Raw genomic sequence first — 21,623 nt, 5'->3', positions numbered from 1 at the left:
TCAGAGCAGCCGCCTCAGTGCTGGGGATTTGGGGAAGGTTTCGTTGCTTTTTCTTCCCCCCCCCCACCCCCCCCTTTTTTTTTTTTTCCCCTAAATTTTTTTGTTTTAATTTTGACGCCCAGCAAAACTTTCCGTGCTCGGGAGGGACTGGCAGACCAGCTCATTGCGGGGGAGGCACGGAGAAAGCAGTAACCCCTCGATAACCCACCCAGCGCACACCCCCCGCCCTCCGCGGCTAATCATCCCATTAAGGACCCCATCAGCGGGCTAATGACAGCAAAAAAGGGCGGAAACCGCCCGGAAAGCGCGGGGATCCGGGCAACAATTAATTCCCGTTAATCAAGCTCCGAGGTGTCGCCTGTTGGGGAGCGACATCCCCCAAAACGCCTGGCGGCCAATGGGCGCGTTGGCACGGGGTGTGTTGGGGGTGCGGGGGTCCCCCAGCCGCAGCGGCCCAAGTTCAGCTTTTCTCCCCATTTCCCCCGCTCCCCCCCGGCCAGCTCCCGCCGCTGGCCGAGGTGCTGAAGGCACCGCCGGCTCCGGAGCGACTCCGCCGCTGTCCGAGGTGCTGCTGGCTCCGGAGTGACTCCGGTTTCCCCCCCGGCGCTGTCCGAGGAGCTGGCGGGGAAGGGGGGCGCCGCGGCGGCCCGGAGACTGGCCACCCCCTCCGCCCTCCCCTCGCCCTCCCCATTGATTTCTGGATCATTAAGTGGTTAAAGCGCTGCGAAGCCTTCACTATCGATCGCTGCCTCCCCACCTCCGGCTGGAAACCCCCGGGCTGCCCCCCAGCCCCGTGCCGCCGTGACTCCGGGCACGGGTGGGGTGGCCGGGACCCCGGGTGAGGTTGGGGTTCGTCCCCCCCTCACCCCACCCCCTTCGCGGCCAAAGTTTGACTCTGCCTCCCTCTCCCCTCCTCTCCTGTCTGTCTGTGAGTGCAGCTGGGCGCGATGCTGAAGACGGAGCAGCCCTGGATCTAACGCGCGGCGCCTCAGAGAGCCTTGCAGCAATTATTGCCCGGATCCCAGACTGAACTTTGCTCTTTTTTTTTTTCTTTTTTTTTTTTTTTTTTCTTTTTACCTCGTTCGTTTTTGGTTTTTTTTTTGTTTTTTTTCCTTTCGTCTTTTTGTTTTTTCCCTCCTGTTATTGTTAATTATCATTATTAACCCGCTTCCGCCGCGCCCTCCCCGCCAATGCCCGTGTGAGCGCCGGCACCTCGCGGGGGCCATGGAGGGCTCCACCGGCTTTGGGATCGACTCCATCCTCTCCCACCGAGCCGGCAGCCCGGCCGTGCCCAAGGGGGAGCCGGTGGTGGGGGACGGCCGGTCCCCGCTGGAGCTGAGCCCCCGCTCGGAGGGCAGCAGCGGGTGCCCCTCGCCCCGCTCACCGGGCCGCGAGTGCCTGGAGGCGGCGGTGCCGCGGCCGGGCCTGGATGCGCATCTCCAGCCGGGGCAGGTCTCGGCTCCCTCGCAGTCCCGGACCGTCACCTCCTCCTTCCTCATCAGAGACATCCTGGCCGACTGCAAGCCCCTGGCCGCCTGCGCGCCTTACTCCAGCACAAATGGACCTCACGGCGGGCAGGAGCCGGCGTGCAGGATCCCCACCAAGCCCGGCGAGGATTTTAGGGAGAAAATGGAAAAAAACACCAGCAGCTCCTCCTCGGACTCGGAGTACAAAGGTAAGAGCGGCTCTGCCCCGCTGGGCTGTGCAGGGCGGCCCGGGGGTGTCCCGGTGATCTCGCTGCGGACCCGCTCAGGGGTCACGGGATCGGTCACCCCCGAAATGACCGAGGGGTCGGCACCAACTTGGGGAAACTTGGGGGTTCGGGGCTCGGTGGGGCTCGGCCCGGTGGAAGGGGTCTCGTTAAACGCGCCCGGGGAATGCTCCGAGGCCGCCTTCCGCTGCAGAGATCGGGCTGTGCCGCTCTACCCGCGGGGAAAGGAGAAGCGGAGACGAATTTCTGCCTGCGAGGGGAAAAAAAAAAAAAAAAACAACAAAAAGACAAAAAAAACAACGAAAAAAATCCAACAAAACAAATAAACCAAACCAAAACCGTAATAAAATCATCACGGATTTGCCAGGTATTTCCCCTGCTCCGGTGAGAAACGAGCAAGTCAGTCGGCGGGGTTTGATTCGATTTTTGTTATTTATATTATTATTTTGGAAATCGTTTGAAACCGAGCAGCGCAGACAGGGAGCCCCGGGCCGCATCCACAGCGCCGGTGGGGCAGGGGGCTTCAGCCTCCCGGGCCCCCGCAGCCCCTTCCCGGCCTCTCCCTGCGGCAGTCGGGGTAGGGAGAGGCACAGGAACAGCACGGGGGGATTTGGGGTCATTCCTCGCCCCTCGGAGCTGTTTAACCCGGGTGCCTCCTCACATCCCACCCTCACCACCTCCGCAAAAACTTTTCCCAGGGTAAACTGGTCGTCGGCTGTTTGTGAAGGAAACGAGAGGGTCCGTCCAGCTGGGCGGAGAAAAGGGAGGCGATGGCAGCTTGCGCGGCCGCTGAATTTGGGGGGATTGGCAGGAAAAAAAGGGGGACAGGCTGAGCCTCGTCCCGGCCAGAAATGCACCCTGGGCCCGCTGGGCTGAAATCTGGTTCATAGAGGAAAAAAATATTCACCCAATTAAGCCTCCAAATGCAGCGGCAGGTTCTGGACATCACGAATTTGGAGATTTTCACTCCAAACGAAGGATAGAGCCCGGGGTCGGTGCCGGGGCTGGAAGTGCCCCGGGAGGAAGCATCGGCCCCACCGCTCTGCAGGGCCGGCTCTGGAAACAGCCGCGCTTCCCACCCTGGCTGTTCTCTCCTCCTACACCCGGCCCGAATCCCTTCAGCTCTTCTCCCCTTGCCCCAAATTTCCAAGATGCGAAAGAAGCGAGGAGAGAAAAGCAAAGCGGGTTCTGCTCATCCCCCTGAGCCCGCCGAGCCCGGCCCGGGGGTTCGGCTTTGGGCAGGGATCGTTTCCCAGAGCCCCTCGGCTCCTCTCCTGTCCCTGCGGCGGGACAGCCACGGCCACGCTGCAAATACCGTTTAAACGGGGGAAAAAAATCCTTTAAATTGCGAGGGAAACACCGCTTAAATCAGGGGTAAAAAATCCCCACTGCTTAAATGAAGGGGGGGGGAAAAACTGTCTAAGCGGGGGAAAAAAATCCAGAAACCGGTTTAAATAGGAAGGAACCCACAGTTTAAATGAGGCTAAAACCCCCGCATCAGTGGAGGAGCGGGTGAAGATCCCCGCTCCCAGAGCAATTCTTTTTGTGCCGCTTTGGAATAGCCTTTCCTGGGGCAAAACGCCCCAGATTTACTCCGCAAAGGGGCTGCGAAGCTGAGCCTAACCCACAGCGGCCAAAGTGCCGGGAAAACCTATAATATATAGTTTTATATGTATATACATATATTCATTTTTTTAAGCTAGGAATAGCCAGGGGCAGAGCCGGACCGAGCAGGGAAGCCGTCGCCACCGTTCCCGCGGCCTTTTGGCGAGCAGGAACTTTTTAGGAGCCGAGGATCAGCCCAGGGGTCGGGGGGGATTTTCCTCCTGGGGATGCGGGAGGCCAGACCCGCTTTGCTCCTCTCAGAAGTCCGTACAAACTTTGGGGCCGTTCCCGGGAGAGAGCGGGGCCGATCCCCCTGCCAGGGTCCGGCGGGTCGGGGCTGCCGCTTTCCCGGGACCCGGGACCGCATTTCCCAGCCCAAGGATCGTCCCCGGCTCGTTCTGCCCGCTCGGCCGGAGCCCGCATTTCTGGTTGAAGGGTTTCACTCCCCGGTGGCTCAATTAACCGGATTATTGTCTTCCTACAGAGAGAAATCAGCTCGCGTTCGGCTCCAGCCTTGTCCCTACTCACCCCCGCCACCAGCAAATTTAACATAAACCCCTGTAAAAAAAAACCCAACAAACCCCAAACGCCGCCGATTTGTATAAATCGAGCCTGTTTGCTCCATAATCTCCTCCAGGAGGGTGGAGAAGGCGAGCACGAGCAGGAATTTATTTTATCTCGTTTATTTTTGTTTCTGCTTCGTAATTTTTCGATCACCTTCCAACATTTTGCGGCATAAGTTCCCGCACCGCTCTGCCGGGTGTGTGTACCGACCTCGCGAACGAACCGCCACCAGCCCCTCTCGTTCGGCCTTTTTTTAAGATAACAACCCGGGCAGGCGTTTGGGAAGTGCTTTCCCCAGTATCTCGTGAGCCCTGGAGAAAGGAGATTTGTTGCGTGCCCCGATAGCATCCCCGGGAGGACAGAGGTTTCTCCACGCAGGAGAGAGGCAGGATGAGCACGACAACATTCCCCTCCAAAAAATGTGGGCTGGTAATTTTCGGTTTTGATTAGTTTGTTTTGGTTTTTTTTTTAAAAAAAAAAACAAAACGGGGAAAAAAAAAAAAAACAAACAGAGAGAGAGAAAATAGATAGAAAAAGAAAGAAAAAATATCCAAGCATCGAGAAAGCTTTTGAGTTTGGGGCAATAAACCCAGAGGAAGGTCCTGCCCCGTGAGGAATGAGGGGAGAGGGGGATCAGGGGGGTCTGGGCCGGGGGTTCTGTTGGCACAGTCCAACATTCCTGCTCCGATCCCAGGCCCTCGGGACGGGGAAAAGCCGAGCCCGGCTCGGGGGGACCCTGAGTTCCCTCGGGCAGCCGGGATTAAAATTTACGGGGGTGCAGAGCAAACGTGCCCCACTCGGACCCGAGTCCCTGCACTGGGTCATCCCCTGTTCTGAGGGTAATTCCCTTCCTGCTCTGATCTGGCTCTCTTCCTCCCTCTCGTCTCAGTGAAAGAAGAAGGGGACCGAGAGATCTCCAGTTCCCGGGACAGTCCACCGGTGCGGCTGAAAAAGCCTCGCAAAGCCCGCACCGCCTTCACCGACCATCAGCTGGCCCAGCTGGAGCGCAGCTTCGAGAGGCAAAAATACCTGAGCGTGCAGGACAGGATGGAACTGGCCGCCTCCCTCAACCTCACCGACACGCAGGTGAAAACGTGGTACCAGAACAGAAGGTAAAAATGCGCCGTTCCCTCCTGCCCACAGCGTCGGGATCCCGCCCTGCTCCCCTCCCCGGCCGCTCTCCCCCAAACCAGGCAGGGCTTTGCACCCCACAACCACCCCGTCCTCCCTGGCAGCAGGACAGGGACCGTGTCCGTCCCGTCCTCGCCTCTCCCGAGGCCTTTTAGCCCAAAGTCAAGGGCAGCAAAGCGATGCCGAGGCAGAGCGGGTGTGGGGCGGGGGGGAACAATCGGTGCCCCCAGCCCCGGCAAGGTGGGGAGGCAGGACCGGCCTTCCAGCTAAACACAACAGCATAACACATCGGCCCATTAATAATAGATACCAATTACTGCTTTGGGCATCAATAATTAACACCCTTTACAGTAATTACACAATTATTATTATGATGAATAATTTACTGGTGGAAATAGGTTTAGCGCTTCAGCGACAAATCTGTAAAAGGGCGACAACGTGGTGGCTTCCGTGGGCTTCTCCGGACATCGCCAGCCCCGACCATTGCCACTGCCACCAAACGAGGGACCCCCGGCTGTAGCCCCCGCCCTGTCCCCTCGCTCGCTCCAGGGTTTTACCCTCCCTTCCCCTCATTTCCAGCCCCACTTCTCCATCTGCAAAGATCCCCCCACGTCGGGGGTTTGGGGAACTTTAGGGACGGAGGGGGACAGCATGGTCACCCCTCCTGTCCCCAAATCCCCCCTGCAAGGACACGCCGGAGCCGAACCAGCGCTCCCAGCCCCTTCTCCAGCCAGCCCGGGCAGCCGGAGGCGACATCCTGGGGCCGGGACTTCTCCACCAGATCCGGCACACACACACACGCGTGTGTACATATATATATATATATATATATATACATGCTAATACCGATATATAGCCATATAAAAATAAATACAGACACAGAAACATATATATATATTTATATATATATATGCCGCAAACGAATTCCCCGGGACCCTGCCCCACGCCTGTCCCCCCGCGGGACTCCCGCAGGCTCCCGAGCGGCCCGGCCCTAGGAGAGGGTCCCGGAGCCCCGGGCGGTGGAGCGGGGCCCCGCGGCCTCGGGGCCGGAGCATCGCGGCGGCCGCAGCATCCGCGCTCAGCTCACGGATCCTCCGTGTCATCCTCGGGTCGTGTGACAACCTGGGATTTACACCCCCAGGAAGGAACTGAAATGTTTGCCGTCATTTTTATCGCCGGGATTCGCATCCCGCCGTTGGATCCCAGCCGGGCTGTGGCTCTGGGGCCCCCGGGAAAGCTCCCGGGCTCTCGCAGCGGGAACGCCAAGGACATAAACTCCCTCCCCCCCATTAATGGGGTCTGCATCCCATTCCATCAAATCCCATCATATCCCGTCCCATCCCGTCCCTGCCGTACAGGGAAGATCGGCCCTGGGAGGCAGCGGTGGGAGCGGGGATGCGCAGTGAGAGCAGAGCCCGGGGAAGGGGGAATGCAGAGGGTAAAGACAGCCCGGGAGCGGCTTTGGGAACGTCCCTCCCCTCCTTGACCCCTTCTCTCGACTTGCCCCCTCAGGACCAAGTGGAAAAGGCAGACGGCGGTGGGCCTAGAGCTGCTGGCTGAGGCTGGCAACTATTCAGCCCTCCAGAGGATGTTCCCCTCGCCCTACTTCTACCCGCAGAGTTTGGTTTCCAACCTGGACCCCGGCGCCGCCCTCTACCTGTACCGCGGACCCAGCGCGCCGCCCCCCGCCCTCCAGAGACCCTTGGTGCCCCGCATCCTCATCCACGGACTGCAGGGCGGCAGCGAGCCCCCGCCGCCCCTGCCCCCGCTGCCCGGCGTCCTGCCCCGGGCTGCGCAGCCCCGGTGAGCCCCGGCAGCCCGGGCAGCCCCGCCGGCACCCACCGGGCCGGAGGGCTGGAGGGGACCACCCCACACCTCTGGGGCGGCGAGCAAGAGACAGACTCCCGCTCATCCCCAAATATATATATATATATAAAATTATAAATGAGACCACCCCCTCCTTTTTTAAAAATAATATATAAAGAATGCAAGAATCAAGGACAGGCTTGGCGGGACGGAGCCGGCAGAGCTGCCCCTCACCTCGCGGGGCACTCGCCACCTTTACCCCCCTGTGCCCCCGACGGGCAGCGGGGCCGCTGCGTGTCCCCCACCTCGGCATGGGACGGCGCCGGGAGCACCGGAGGGGCTCGGATGCTCCGGGGGGGCTTCGCTTCTCCGCCCCCTCCCCAGGAACAGTCAGGGGAGCCGAGCCACACCTGCCACGGGCGGCTTCGCTTTCTCCCTCCCCGCTTTCTCCGGCTCCCCGAGCCTGGGGCAGCCGTCCCGCTGCCCGGAAGGACCGAGGGGTGGCCCGGGCCGATGGCCCCGGCGAGACTTTGGGACGTCCGTAACTAAAACTAAATTAAAAAAAACAAACAACCCCCCCAAAAAAAACAAATAAAAAAAAAGATAAAAGAAAAAAGAAAAAAAAAAATAAGCGCGGTGGAATGTAAATACGGTGCAAAATGTATATGAATTATTTATTTGTGAACCCTGAGGGCGTATTTGTGTAAGTGATTCTTGTCAGTCTGTATCCCGGGGCCGGGCCGGCCGGGCGGGGAGAGCGGGGGGGGAACTCGGGGAGCCGCGGCCGCTCCCGCTCCCCCCTTTTTTAAATGTGGAAATAAAACTTCTTTACAAACAAACGGGTCTCGCCTTCGCCGGCCCCTTCTTCTCCCCCCGCCGCTTGTTTGCTCTGGCGGAACTGCCGCCGCCGAGGGAAAGGGAAATGCAAAGAGGAGTTTTCCCATCTCCCATCATTCGGTGTCCCCCCGGCGCTCGGTGTCCCCCCAGGACTCGGTGTCCCCCCAGGACTCGGTGCCCCCCCAGGACTCGGTGTCCCCCCAGGACTCGGTGTCCCCCCAGGACTCGGTGTCCCCCCGGGGCCCGGCTCCAGTGCCAGCATGCGGGACCGGCCGCGGGGCCGTCGGAGAGAGCGGGGGACACCAGGACAGCCCGGCGCGGTGATAGCCACGACTCCGGTGAATTAATAACGCTAATCTTAAGTGTATAATTGCCTAAGTGCTTTAAATGATCGCTTTGGAAAATGGATTGTTTCCACCCTTTAAAAGTGTCGCTCATCTGGCCGCGGCCAGCGGGCCCGGCAGCTGGTGCCCGGGACAGCCGGGGAGCGGCTCGCCGGCTCGGGGAGCCGACAGATGGGCTGCGGCTCCCCCCGGCCCCGGCCGCTCCCCCCGGCGGGCCCGGCTGTCTGCGGAGCCCCCCCAGCACCCACTGCCCCTCCCGATCCCCTCCCCGGCTCCCCGGGCCGGGTCCCAGCCCGATGCCCCGGGGCCGGCTCCGTCCCGGGAGCTTTGCCCCGGTCCCGCCGGAGCCCCTCGGGGAGGGCGATTGTCGGCTCGGCCAAATGCACAGCCACGCCTGGGGGCGAGAGACCCCGGCCTTTGTGGATGGGGCTGGTTCTTTGCATGTGAATGGGGGGTTTGGTAAATCCCCGGGCCTCGGCTGGGCGAGGAGGAGGAGGAGGAAGGGGGGTCGCTCGGAGCTCGGGGTTAATGAAGTGGGAAAGGAGTCTTTCAGAGAGGCCTGCAAACAACCCCCTCCCTGGGCAACAACCCCCGTCCCAAATCCTACATGGATTGACTTAAACCCAGGGGATAAGTGCTTTAAATTAATCTCATTGAATAAGAATGAGGCCAAACAAAACTCTTTAAAATCATATTAAAAATCTATCAAAGGACAACTTGCAGTGGGTGTGCTTTTCATTTTGTGAGCGCAAAGGCAAGGAGCATACAGCAACCCTCCTCCCATTTACACAGCAGGAATGTGAATCAAAGGCATTCTCTAATATTTAATTGTCCTTGTAGCCGTAGCATATTCCTCCTCTTACATTAATGAAGTACAAGACTTCGTTACACGTCTGTAATTGCAATATTTAAATTTGCCATTTCACATCTGGAAGGAGCTGGAAACTCCCCTGTACCAGCGGGTCTGAGGCAGCATCACAACACAGTGCCAGGGTTCAGTTTGTGCTACAAACTGTGCTGGAGAAAGCAGGACAGAGTCCCGAAGAAACCTCTGCCCTGGGAAGGGGAAATGGCTGTGCCGGGCGTGGTGGGAAGGAAAGTGTGCAGAGGGGACAGGAGGGCTGGAGCTGCTGCTGCTGCCCAGGAGATCTCACAGCAGAGTGAAGCTCCAAGAGAAAACAGTTTAGGGAAGACACCATAGACTCTAAGCAGAGATCCCTGCACCTGCCACATGAACAGCATCGTGTGTGAGAGGATCTCAGCAGCCTCAAAACCTGCTGAAGGACCAACCTCACCTTCAGCCTGTGTGCAGGGACTGAGATGGGAGCCAGTGTCCCACAGCAGAACCCACCAGCACTGGCCCTGCACCTACAGCAGCCACGAGCAGGTTAGAAATGTTTCCAGAGGATGGTGCCAGGCAGGCACAGTCCTGGCAAAGCCCCAGGGGCAGGACAGGCTGTGCTGGGTTGAAATTATATGAAGCAAAAAAATGCAACAGTTCAGAAGCACCAGTCCCAGCAGGGAAACCTTTGGAGTATTGCAGCAGTTCTGCTCCATGGATTTCTCCAGGGTACAAAGTCCAACAGACAAGCTGCTGCTGGTTGGGTTCTGTCAGCTCCAGGCTCTGGATCCAGAGAGTGGAGTGGGTTTGCCAGGACTAAATACACTCCTGGCTCTCCAGTCCCTTCCAGGCTTTTACCCAGCTCAAGGGCCACTTTCCTTCCCTCCTGGCACAGCTTTAACCAGGACCAGCACCCTCAGAGCAGACACAGCAAGAGCTGCTCTGCTGGACATGCCAGCACACACAAAGTCATTGCAATCACAATTGTTTCTAGTCAAGATATCCCATGGCTTCATCCAAGCACCAAACTAAACTATGTCAGAATGGAAAACCCAGTACACTGCTGCTTTTCCTTCTCCCCAGGTTTATGGAGAAAGCAAGGTGTTGGAAACAGGGAGGAGTTGCTTTCTACCCTGCTTAGTTCTGGTGCTCTTAGCAGTCAGGGAGCAGCGCTGTGTCCTGTGTCTGACCCAGCCCCTGGTGTTTAACTGTGACCCTTGCCCCAAGGCGACCTCCTTGCTACTTCCCAATCCAAAGCCTTGCAGTGTGAGCTCACGATGCTCCAGTTGCAGAGGGGAGGAGGATGTGAACTACAGGTAAAGGACATGGAGCCAGAAGACAGCTGAGAAAACACAAGAACATCTCCTGCAATCTCAGGGTGTGAGAGCACGGAAAGCAAACCCAGCTAAGCCCTGGTCTGACTCACAAGCAGCTTTGTAGAAAAGTTACACAGTGCCACTATTTCCAGACCAAACCCAGGGACTGAGGCTGCAGGGCAGCGAGGCCCTCGCTCTCCACCACAATCCAGACAAACACAACCAAAGCCAAAACCAAAGCTGCAGTTCCACTGACACTGCCAAACCCAGCTCTCCTCCCCTGCCAGCCGTGCAGGGCAGCTCCCACCCAGCCAAGACCTCTTCAGCACACACCACACACCTCAGAGCAAGAGGGGACAAATTCAGGAGCAGTTCAGGGCAGCATCCACCTGCTCCCTGCCTCGGGAATCCACTGTCACCCCCAGCTGCTCCTCTGGCATTTGGGAACCTCTGCACACACAACACCCTGGTCCTGCTGTAGGTGGTGGAATGATGGAACTCTACAGCAGCTCACCCTGAGCACCACACCCTGCCCTGCCCTGCCTGAATGATGATTTGAATAAAATCAACCCCAAACCTACCAGGTTCTTCCTGAATTGAGTGGTGCACAAGGGTGAAGCCAGCTCAGAGCCAATCTGGAGCTGCCCAAGTGTAAATAAGGGCAGAATTTGTGTCCGGCCCACCTGGCCACAATTCAAACACATTTTGCTCATCAGCCTTCAAGTTTGTTAGGAGAAAACTTGGCTTAACTTCAGGTGCATGTGCATGTCTTTTAACAATTTATTTATCCTCCTCTCTCTTTCCCTAATCACACAAGCAATCCAGCCCTATCTGCTAAAGATGGTGAAGCTGAAAGAAAAAGGCACTCATATTTTTTTTTAAAAATCACTTGATTCATCATAACCATTTGTACTGTTTCATGCCCAGTTAATACAGGCAGCAATGTGATCTCCTGATGTCTCTCACCTATGTGTTGTTGGCCTTTTTTCCTACTGTTATGAATTTGCCAGCAGTCCCTATTAATTCCTATGTGACAGTCAGCCAGGAGAAGGTCATGTATTTTCCCTTCATGCAAAATATCATTCCCAAACTTGCACTTCCTGCATCATTCTGAGTCATTTTCATCCTCAGGGGTTTCTTTTCTGTTTGACATTTGCCTTAAACCTGATTGCTCTTTCAAATAGTTCTCATAACAAAATCAGGTGGGGCTTTGTTGCTATTTTATTTTAATCTAATAAATGTTTGTAACTTCATTCTCTCTGCAAAATCATGGTTAATTTGATACTGGATCCTTTTTATTATCTTCCAGAGGTGTTCAAAAAAGTATTGCAGTGAAATTGGAGTGTTTGATAATTGTCTGGGAGGAAATAAAAATTCTGGTTTCAAAAGTTACCTTCACTTCAGAAATTAAATACTTTGGGGCTGATTGCTGCTCTCCTACAATCCTCTGTATGACTCACAACAGCCCAAAGTAGGTGCCCTCAATTTTGCATTTACAAGGCATCATTTTCATCTGTTTATACTCCTTTTTCAGTACTTTTCTTCCTTCTGACGTCTGAAATTGCCACTATTTGAGCACTTTCTGCTCCTGCATTAAACATGCCTGGCTCAGGTCACGGGTGGGCTGCTCTTCCTCATCCCTTTCCTTGAGGAAGACACATGCAGGGAGAAGAAAGTTGTGTTTTGGCTGTTTTTGTGCTGTTCTCACCTGTGCCTTGCTTGGTGCTTGTGTTCTAGGAGGGGCTGGAAGATGCAGAGGGAGGAACAGAGAGGGGACAGGTGGGTGCTCACCTGTAGGAGCTGGGGGAGTTGGGAATTCTGCATGCTTTGGAGGCACTCTCCACTCCCAGGGCAGTTTGGGTTTCATTTCACACTCTGGTGAACAAATGCCAGTCTCAGCACACTGGGGGCCATCCTGCATCCCTTTTCCCAGTGTCCCAGTTGTCTGATGGGAACAAGATGGATGGCAAATAGGAAAAGCAAAAAGCAAAATCCATGAGCTCAAAACAGGCTCAGGCAGGGCAAAGAACCCCAAAAGCCTGGGTCACTACTGGCAAGGGTTTGTAGGAGCCTGCAAAGGCTTTAATGTTCAGAGAGGTGAGACATCTCCTGCTCCCTCTGTGTTACATAATCAGGAATGACAACACGCTGCAGGCAAGGAGGAGACTGCTGGATTCCAGTGTGGCTCCTTCCCACAGTGACAACGTTTGTTCCCGAGTCCAGGAGCTCTGACAGAAGTTCTGTGCCAATGAACTCTGCCCCAAAGGGACTCTGTGTCATCACACTGAAGAGTTCTCCACAATCCTGCCACTGGCATCGTTGCAGGTGGCAATTCTGACTAACAGTGACCAGGCACAGACCTTGCCCAGTGCACAGAGGACAGGAGAGGAGCTGGCAGCAATGTGGCCTCATTACCTGAGCCAAGAGCAAAAGTGCTCCCTTTACAGTGACAGGACAGGGCAGATTCCCCTCTCCATGGTGACACCTCCTCTGCTATGTTCACCTGGCTGGAAACAGCAAGTGAAGGGATTGTGGAGTGTTCCTTAAACAGAAAAGCACCTCCTGCCTACCCAAACTGGTCTCACTTTTATGTTGCACACACATTTCTCTGAAAATCATATTCAACCTCTTTTTATTTTTCTTGTTAAAAAAAATAAAATCTTAGGAACATGGCGTGTGGATGCTAAATGAAAAAAACAGGGAACTGAGTCACAGGCTTCTCATTCTGGCCTGAGAAAGAATCCAAACAGTCCTTGGTACAGGACAACAATCTTTGCAGGTGGTGTTTAGGAAACTGTCAAGGGGTGGTGTTTCACTTAACCAATGATAGTGATGTGCTGCTTTAATGACCAATGAGAGTTTTACCTCTCAGACCTTCTCAAACACGTCTATAAAAGAAGATCAAGAATAAACGACTTTGCTCTCCTGTTCAGCTCACAAGAGAGTCTGTGTCGTGCTTCTTAGCTGTTCCTAACCCAGTGTGACAATGGTGGATCTTTGGGAAGCCACATTTAATTGCAGCAGTACAACAGGACACACCTGGATTCCATTCCACTTGGACCTATGGAATAAAGGGGAGGAGGCCAAGATCCCCAGGATGCCTCCTACATTTGCCTGATAAATTGAAACCGTCCTCAGTTGATTTGGCAGGTCACCCTGACCCCCAGCTGAGGCACTCAAGCAGCTTTTACAGCCAATGACTGGAAGGGCCTGGCTTATGCTGGAATCTGCTGGTTGCCAGCTTTTCTCTGCTTTCTCTTCTTCTTCTTGACCTTGGCTCCAGCAGTGTCCATCCCACTGGAATATTCAGAGCGCAGGATCTCAGCAAGGCGGTGTTTGCCATGGGTCTTCTTGAGCAGCTCAGACCTGGCCAGGGGGAAGAGCAGAGGAATTAAGGAATTAAAGAATTAAGGAATTAAGAACCCCTTCTCCTGCTGGGTGGGTTCATGCAACACCACCGACAGTTGCACATTAGAGAAGGAACAGCTCCCTTTCCTTGAGGCTTGATTTGAAAATCTGCCTCATGCAGAATTAGGTATTGTTGTGACAGGTTTTCACAAAGATGGCAAAATATCACGGCGTTTTTCAAAGCAAGCCTTTGTTCTGTACAAATGCTCGTGCAGGGGTGGTGGGGAGAAGGAGGGAAGCTTGTGTGCCTGAAGGCTGATGAATGAGGTGACACAGCAGTTTGGAAATAATGATAATAATGATAATAATGATGATGATAATAATAATAATAATAATAATACCACCTGACAACCCAATGGCATTGAATAATGGAAACATTTTATAAACAGATCTTAAATCCAGCACTTGAAACCATGGCCCCTCCCAAACAAACCAGGGAAAAAATTAGAATGTCATGAGTGTAAACCAAACACATCCAACAGATTTTCTTTTCTTGCAGGGTCCTGCAGCCATCACATGCACCTTGCAGCCTCCCTCTCCAGAGACTGGCTTTTGCAAGGGTAGCTGCACTTTGCCAGGCCACCAAACTCCAATATGGTTATCCTTGCAGCCCTAAACTGCCAGCTGTAAATATAAAAACCCACTCAGCATTTTCCCACCACAAGCTCTTCCACTGTCCTGCTCTATAACCTTGGGCAAATCTCACCCTCAGTTATTTCAAATAAAATCTCTTGTTGCAGGACCCTACCTCATTCCCATGGGCACAACAGGGTGTCCACAGCTGCTGGTGTTGGCATGTCCTACTCTCCTCATCACCACAAAGTCACAGACTGATTTGGGTTGGAAGGGACCTTAAACATCATCTCATTCCTTTTATTAGACCAGGTCAAGCTCTTTCCAGCCTGGCCTTGAACACCTCCAGAGTGCACCTCTCTTGAGCAAGTTGTAGTAAGGACCTGTGGATCTCAGGTGTTTCCAGAAAAGCAGAACAGAAAGCTGTCTGTCCCTCTGAACACGAGGGAACTGAACAGCAGCCCCACAGCCTCACCAGTGAGCTTTGGTGACAACACAGGGACTCAGCAGTCCTAAAGGTGACACCTTATAGCACTGCCTCAAAGTCCCTTCAGGTGTCCAAACCCACGCTGGGCACTGAAGGAAGAATTTCTGGCTGCTGCAGATCGATGATTGATCGATGCATTCAATAGGCCAAACACACAGGGAAGACAAGGGAAGTGAACTCTTGGCTGCCTGGGGTATTTGCTTGCTCCCTTCCCACAGTCTGTGCAGGTGTATCCTCTGCTCAGCCCCCTCCACAACTGGGTAAAGTTCCTTTTTGACACTTTGATTGTTGTCTCCAAGTATTTCCTACAGTAGTTCATGGGTTTCCAAGCAACAGACTGGTTTACTTAACAACAGGGAACTCTCTGCTGCAAAAGGACAAGGAATCCACCAGTAGCTGCGGGGCTGAGCTACAGCTCAGCAGGGAGGATGTCCAACACTTTATTATCAATCAGGTGAAATTGCTGCCCAATTAGTAAATCAATACTCCCTGCTGAGGTGATCAGCTGTACACAGAAAAGCAGGGATGCAGGGAAAAGGGAGCCTTCTCCCTCTAACCCAGGGCCACAAAAATCAATGGAGTTGTGCTGTGGAACCTGTGCTCATCATGGATAGAAGAAAAGCAGCTGTTAAGGCCCCGTTTAACCATGAGATGGAAGAGCTACAGGGAACAGCACCAGCACGCAGTGACAGCACACCAGGAAATTGCACCAGCTCAGGAGCCCTGATTTCTGCTGTAAAGCTGTAAATTCCCCTCTCTGCCCAACTGGTGACAGTCTCTGGGGCTCTGCCAGAGCAGCAAGGTAACCTCAGGGCACCTTCCCTCACCGATGTTATGAGACAAAGCCCAGGAGAGCAAGACCTTAACACTCACCCCCGAGCATCCTCGGGCAAGGTATTTAATCTCTTTGGCCTCCATAGCCATTCTCCCAGCTCCCTGTGTTTTCCATGTTGCTGAGGGCTGGTGGCATGTTAATTAAAGGGAGCTGTGTGGTGATACTGTGGCAAAAAGCTTCACAAAAAGGCTGTAAATGTAAAGGTGCATTTGCAACACAGACAGAACCCATGCTCCCATCACTGGAAAAAAACACATGGATTATCAGCATCTCTTGCTGTGATCTCATGTCTAGGTATTATGGTTTACTGAGACAGAGGAAGGAATAAAAAGACTCGTGTTTAGAACTGCCTGTGTACATCTGTAATTAAGCTGCAACCTCACAAAAGCTGGTACCAAGACCCCCAGCAGAGAGACAATAAGGAAACAGAAGAACTGTCCCCAGATGACTTTTTTATCTCCTGAAAGGCTGGAAAAGACCAGGCCAAAGTTTTAAAGACAAAAAAAAAAAAAAAAAAAAAAATCTGCTCTTCTCCAGAAAACTGGAATTATTTTATGCACTGTTTAAACATGAGAAACTTATGAATCTTGCTAAATACACCACTGAATGATGAAAAGGCAGGAAAGGAACATCTGGAAGAAAAAGTGTCCAGTGGAGGAAAGAGTAAAATCTTTGTTTCCTCTGCTTCAGTTTCCTTCTACACCCACTTACAGAGCTATTCCCTGCATGCTGCTCCCCTTCCCCACTCAGGAGCCACAGTGGTCTCAGTGAGCTGGTGTTCCCCAAGCCTCCATCTCTGGGGAAACCTGAATGGTTTGGACTCATCTCCTTCTCCTGGTTCTTGTCTGCTGGCTCAGAAGATGCCTCTGCTCATCTTTTTGCCTCAGTGGTGAGTGAGCTTGTTCCTGGAGGTGTCTCTCAACCTGGCTGGCATCACTGCCTGTTCCTTTGTCTTGCTGTGTGAGATGCTGCTGCAATGCAGTGCCCAGGTGTAGTGACCTTTACCCAACTCCCAGCATCTGCAGCAACCAAAGGCTCCCAAATTGCTCCAGCTGAGGAAGGAGGAGGATGAAGTTCTGATGCATAGTCCCAGAAGTCATGGTGTGTCTTTGGAGGAGACCCGAGGAGGCCATTCCATTTATCAGAAAACATTTCAATGTGGATTGCACTATCAATCTGCCTGACAGCATCTCCAACAGCTCCTTGACACTGTGCCAGCAGCAGAGCTGGGTTACCTCTGGACCAAGGCTGCTGCAACACCTGCTTTTCCTACTTACAGCATTGGATGAACCATCTGCAGCCAACACAACCCTGTTTGGGTTGGTTTTGCTGCTGTTGTTTTTTTGCAGAGTGGGGGCAAGAAATCCATCAGCAATCCTACACTGCTCTCGACAGGTCAACAGATGGCCCAGGTCCTCTGTTCCCAGCTGATGCAGACGCTTGAGAAGATCAAGGAAAATTATTACCCAGCCAGAATGAGCAAGAAGCTCACAGAATGAGTGTTCCAGAACACTCAGGGCAGGGTGGTCTCCACACTGGGATGTGCTGAACAGCAAAGCCCACCTTGCCCTACTGAAGTCAAATGCATTTCAGCCATACAGAAACCCCAGTCTCACTTTCACTGCCATCCCTTGGCCTTCACCCTATGGAGAAGGGATAAAAGCAGCACTGGGAGGCTGGGAACCTCCCAGGATTCTTGCTTCTGTCAGGCCCTTTCCCAGCTAGAGGATAGAATATATTTCAGTTAGAGAGAGATGATAATTTTTGGTGCACAGCCCCCAGCACAGAGATTTTCCAGCTCTGGGTGCAAACACTGTTAACTTGATCAGAGATGGAGCAAAGGCTCTGTGCTGCAGGAACAGGACAGTAATAAAAGGCATTTGTGTATGCAGGAAACAATCAAATGGATTTTACAACTATAAAACTTTAATTTTGTAAGAGAATTTCTTTTATAACATCGTGATATGGTAGCCAGAACTCACCTGTGTCCCTGAACTGCCTTAGGGAAGAGAGATGGTGATGTTTCCTTTCACAGCAGCCATGTCTCTCACTCTCATTTCTGGCTCCATTTGCCCATGGATACATGCTCTTACCCGAGCCCCAGTCTGGCTTCTACAGCAGACTGCCCAAACCAAGTGAAATTCCCAGTGGGCAGAATTCCAAAGTTGCATTTTGACTAATTAAGTGAAATCAGGAAAGCTCTAAATGTGCACATAAAAACTGGCAAGCAAAGTGCTTCTAATGATGAGACAATTGCTGTGCAGGGAAGCCCAGCTGCAGCCTTGAGTCACAAACCCTCCCTTTTCAAAACTGTCAATCCCAAGATGTTCAAAAGTGGAACCAAGGATGTGAGGTGGGAGAGAAGGCTGCAAGTTTGCACCCACTACTGCCCTGTCCATGTGGAGGACACAGGGCTACAAGGTCTGCTTCCCAGGAGTTGTCTGATTCTATCTGACCATGCTGAAGAATGAATTAACACAGTGATCTTGCAGCCAAAACCTTCAGGCCATGCCCATCTCCACATCAGAACAATGGCACTGTGATAATGATGGACAGCAGCTCTCAAACACCTCTTCTTGATCCCATTTTACTTGAGGGCTGGACTTAAACACTGAAGCACAAGGGGGTTTTCACCTTTGTTTTTATATCACTTTTTGCATATGCTGTAGCAATTCTTGATACTCATAAGTAAATTCAATCTTTTTGAGCATTTCTTGCACCAGAGATTCCTGCAGGAGGGAGTTCCACAGAATCAGCTGAACTAAAGAGTCATCTTTCTTTGTAATGGCTTGAACTCACAAGAAAGCCAAATTAAGTTGCAACTCCTCACTGCAGTGAAAGCCTTTGGGGGCACACACTGGCACTCCTGATTTCAAAGGGAAAGCAGACCCTCAGCTGCCACAGATTCCCATGAAAGCCCACTGATCCAGAATGCACAAGCCTGAGCAGCACAGGGATGCATGGTGGAATGGCAGTGGGTCTTTGGCACTTGCATTGTGAAGCAGTCAAAAGACAAGTCTATCTGGCCTGTCAGCCCCGGCATGCTGCGACTCCACAGTGAACCAAGGACAGCTAATCCCTCAATGGAAGTGGGATCAGCTTCCTTGCCTCTACCCTGCAGTCAAAGAATGAGCCCAGACACTGACTAAGCTGATGTACTGTAATTCAATAAGCAGTATCTGGTTCGTGTGCTCATCTCTCACCTAAACACAGCATTGCAACTTTCAAAAAACACCGCCAGCAATTATTTTTCTGTCTTCAGGTCGGGTTTTACGAGATCCACTGCAGCTAAGGGGACGGCTGGACTGCACAAAGACCTCTGAAAAATACGTGGAAGTTTACATGGGCATTGAGGAGAGGGCTGCTCCCACGTTTCAGCACTGAAACATCACACACCTGGCTGCTCCCTCTCACTGTCTCACCTTCCTCCAGCAGCCTCTCCAAGGAGGCACCAAGCACAAAAGGAGACTTCAAAAGAAATGAAAAGTTTTCTTTGTCCTCTTAAGGAAACATTTAATGATTGCCTTTACCCCATTTTCAACCTGGAGTGCCTGCTCTTTATTCTCTAGGCAGGTGCTGAGAGATGAGGCTTTAGTGAGCAGCCTGATTAAAAACCAGTATCGGATGTTGGGAGACAATGTGTAATACAACAACCAACACTCACAGCATCATGTGAGAAATATAATTAAAAAGATTGCTCTGTGACTGTGCTGTTATAATTTCAAGACCTGCATTTTACAATTAGAAACCATTTGTCTTCTAAATGGCAGGCTAAGTTTTGCTTTCTGCTTTGTCAGTGTGAAATCAAAAGCAATTCTCTAAGTTAATAGCATTATCTTGGATTTATGCAAGTGCAAACTGAATTTGAATTGATATTCACTTTCTCTAAACTATCCTATAAATACTAATATACCCTCTCTCTTTATTTATTTATTTTTTACGCACACACAGAGAAAGCTGATTAGAACCAAGTTTCACAGGCAGGAACAATTGTTGCACATCACAACTCTGGCTATTTTTTGCAGGGTTTTAACTTTGCAGATGCTCTTGGATTTGAGATCTGGAGCTTGAGCCGTGAGGGAGCTGTGCAAAGTCTGCCCACTTTCCTTGAGCTGCAATTCTGTGATCCACGTGCAAATGAGCTCTCAAATCATTCTCAGACCATTTGTTCCAACAACTCCACATCCCCCAACCCCACACAGCCTTCGTGTAAATACCTACTGTATCTTGAGCTTGTCTGTGCTATAATGGGATGGAGACTTGGGGAGGAGGAACTCCCATCTAAAGGAGGTTTGTAACAAGGGAAAAAGTAGCTCTAACAGAGTAGCAACATCACAGGAACAGAGAGAGGCATTGTTACAGGCCAAGTAATCCTATGACACGCTACTGTCAGTCATAGCTTGACACCCTGCTGGGCCAGCAAGACATCAAAGCCCACCCCATACCATCTTACATGCTCTTTATCAGCTAATCAGGCTATTCTTCCCGAAATAAAGCTCCGTTAAATCCCCTGCTCACAGGGGCATTCCCATCCTGTTGCCCATCTGCTGAGGAGGGTCAGCTGGAGCAGGAGGCAGAGCAGTGGCCTGTCCCTGGTGGCTGCTGAAAGCAGGACAATGCAGGCTCCAACTTTTTATTTTAAAATCCCTTCCCCTTACATTTTTTCTTTTCACAGGATAGGTGCATGTGCAAGAGAAGTGCCCAGCCAATTATGTGGATTAGTGCTTTAATTGCATGGCTAAGGTTTGCTAACAGAGTTTGTAGCAACAATTACACGGAAAGAGTCACAATTGATGCTGATAAAGGAAGATTTTCCTCCTTTGAATTATTGCAATGGTTTACTGGCAAGGCCAAAGTTTGGATCCTGCCATCACACCAGGGAAGAGAGCGTGTCCTTAGCACTGTGATCCCAAAAGAGAGGATTATCTGTCCTGTGGAGCCAACTCAGAGCAGCCAGGAACAGATGAACTGAGCACCTTCAGCTCCCTTGCAAGCACAGAAGAGGGTTAAGGGCTCCTCCAGCAGCATCAGGGAGTCTCTAACTCCTTACACAGGAGTACCCAGAACAGCCCTGAGCACACACCAGAGGGGCTAGAGCTGCAACTCTGGGCTTGCTGCAGACTGTTCTCAGAAGAGATCCCACAGGATTGGGATTTGCAGAAATGCTTTTGCCAGAACTACTTACACGTCCAGGTTTGTAGAAGGCTCTATCTATCTATTTCTATCAACACATTTGCTTTTTGATTTACACTCAACTCCTGGAGCAAGCCCAATCACCTTGAGGATCAAAGCACAGCGTGTGACCTGTCGTTCCTTGGCTCAGGAACATCAGACTGACCTACCTTTTTGGTCTTGGTTTGGTTTTCCTCTTTGAGCCTGCAGTCAGGTTCTGGGGAGGATCTCTCAGCCCAAAGCTCTTGGCCACGTGACCCAGGTGGAGAGATTTGATGTGGAAGATGTGCTTGAGTTTGCTGGGATAGGTGGTGTAGGCACAAAGGAAAGACTGCAGTGCTGAGGGGAAAGGAAAAACACCAGTGAATTCTGTTTGCTGCTGCATTTATATATATACACAGTTAAAGATTCAGCTGTTCCAGCTGAAAGGACATCAGTCTGGTCCTTTGGGACACCTTCTGGTCAGCAGCTGGCAGAAAAGGTTAGCATGTTAGCAATCTGTGAAGGTTGCACAGTACTGGTACAATCCCAAAAGGGGAAGGTAGGTGCTGGGGATGTGTTAGGAACTGAAACAAAGCTCTGCTGAATTGCACTGGGTTTGCCTCCTGCAAGGCTGCCCCTTTGGCCACAAGGTGAGTTTGTAGCACATCTCTCAAGAGTCATTGACACTGAGTGGCAGCAGATAAGAGGAGAGTGGGAACAGAGATGCAGGGATGAAGAAAGAGAAACATGGAGATGGCACAGGAAGACTTCTCTGATATTAGAGTCCCAGTAGTCCATGCATTTTTCACCAGTTACCAGCTAGTCCCTTATAAATATCTGAGAGCCGGATGGATTTCCTGACTCATCAGCACACTGAGAACAGAGCTCGCCTTCTCAAAAGGGAAAAATAATAGAACTGTGTGCAAATTTCCCTTCCCATCTCTATATTCCTGTAATGCCCTTCCCTCAGGGCTCATTGCTCTAAAGACAATCATCCACTAATATGAGCAC

At 52.3% G+C, this 21,623-nt stretch overlaps 2 protein-coding genes across 3 annotated transcripts in view; one reads left to right on the top strand and one right to left on the bottom strand.

The window, feature by feature from the left end:
- The first annotated feature begins 1,224 nt into the window (after nt 1-1,224).
- Nucleotides 1,225-6,818, top strand: BARHL1 (BarH like homeobox 1). The gene is made up of 3 exons (XM_058853882.1): nt 1,225-1,675; nt 4,770-4,992; nt 6,524-6,818. The coding sequence occupies exons 1-3, from the start codon at nt 1,225-1,227 to the stop codon at nt 6,816-6,818; spliced, it is 969 nt and encodes a 322-aa protein (XP_058709865.1).
- A 3,862-nt stretch (nt 6,819-10,680) lies between these two features.
- The window catches only part of DDX31 (DEAD-box helicase 31), a 45,571-nt gene continuing 34,628 nt past the window's right edge, over nt 10,681-21,623 (bottom strand). Inside the window, exons 18-19 of one of the 2 annotated variants that reach the window (XM_058853539.1) lie at nt 20,801-20,969; nt 10,681-13,521 (exon numbers count right to left, since the gene is read on the bottom strand). In XM_058853539.1, coding sequence (XP_058709522.1) covers nt 13,371-13,521; nt 20,801-20,969 — 320 coding nt within the window. In that variant the 3' untranslated portion in view covers nt 10,681-13,370. The remainder of the gene's footprint in view (nt 13,522-20,800; nt 20,970-21,623) is intronic. The other variant, XM_058853538.1, reaches the window with a different exon arrangement.

The sequence above is a fragment of the Poecile atricapillus genome, chromosome 20 (assembly GCF_030490865.1).
Source record: "Poecile atricapillus isolate bPoeAtr1 chromosome 20, bPoeAtr1.hap1, whole genome shotgun sequence".
NCBI classification, from domain to species: Eukaryota; Metazoa; Chordata; class Aves; order Passeriformes; family Paridae; genus Poecile; species Poecile atricapillus.
The sequence above is the reverse complement of the archived record's forward strand: the minus strand, read 5'-3'. Positions and strand labels throughout refer to the sequence as shown.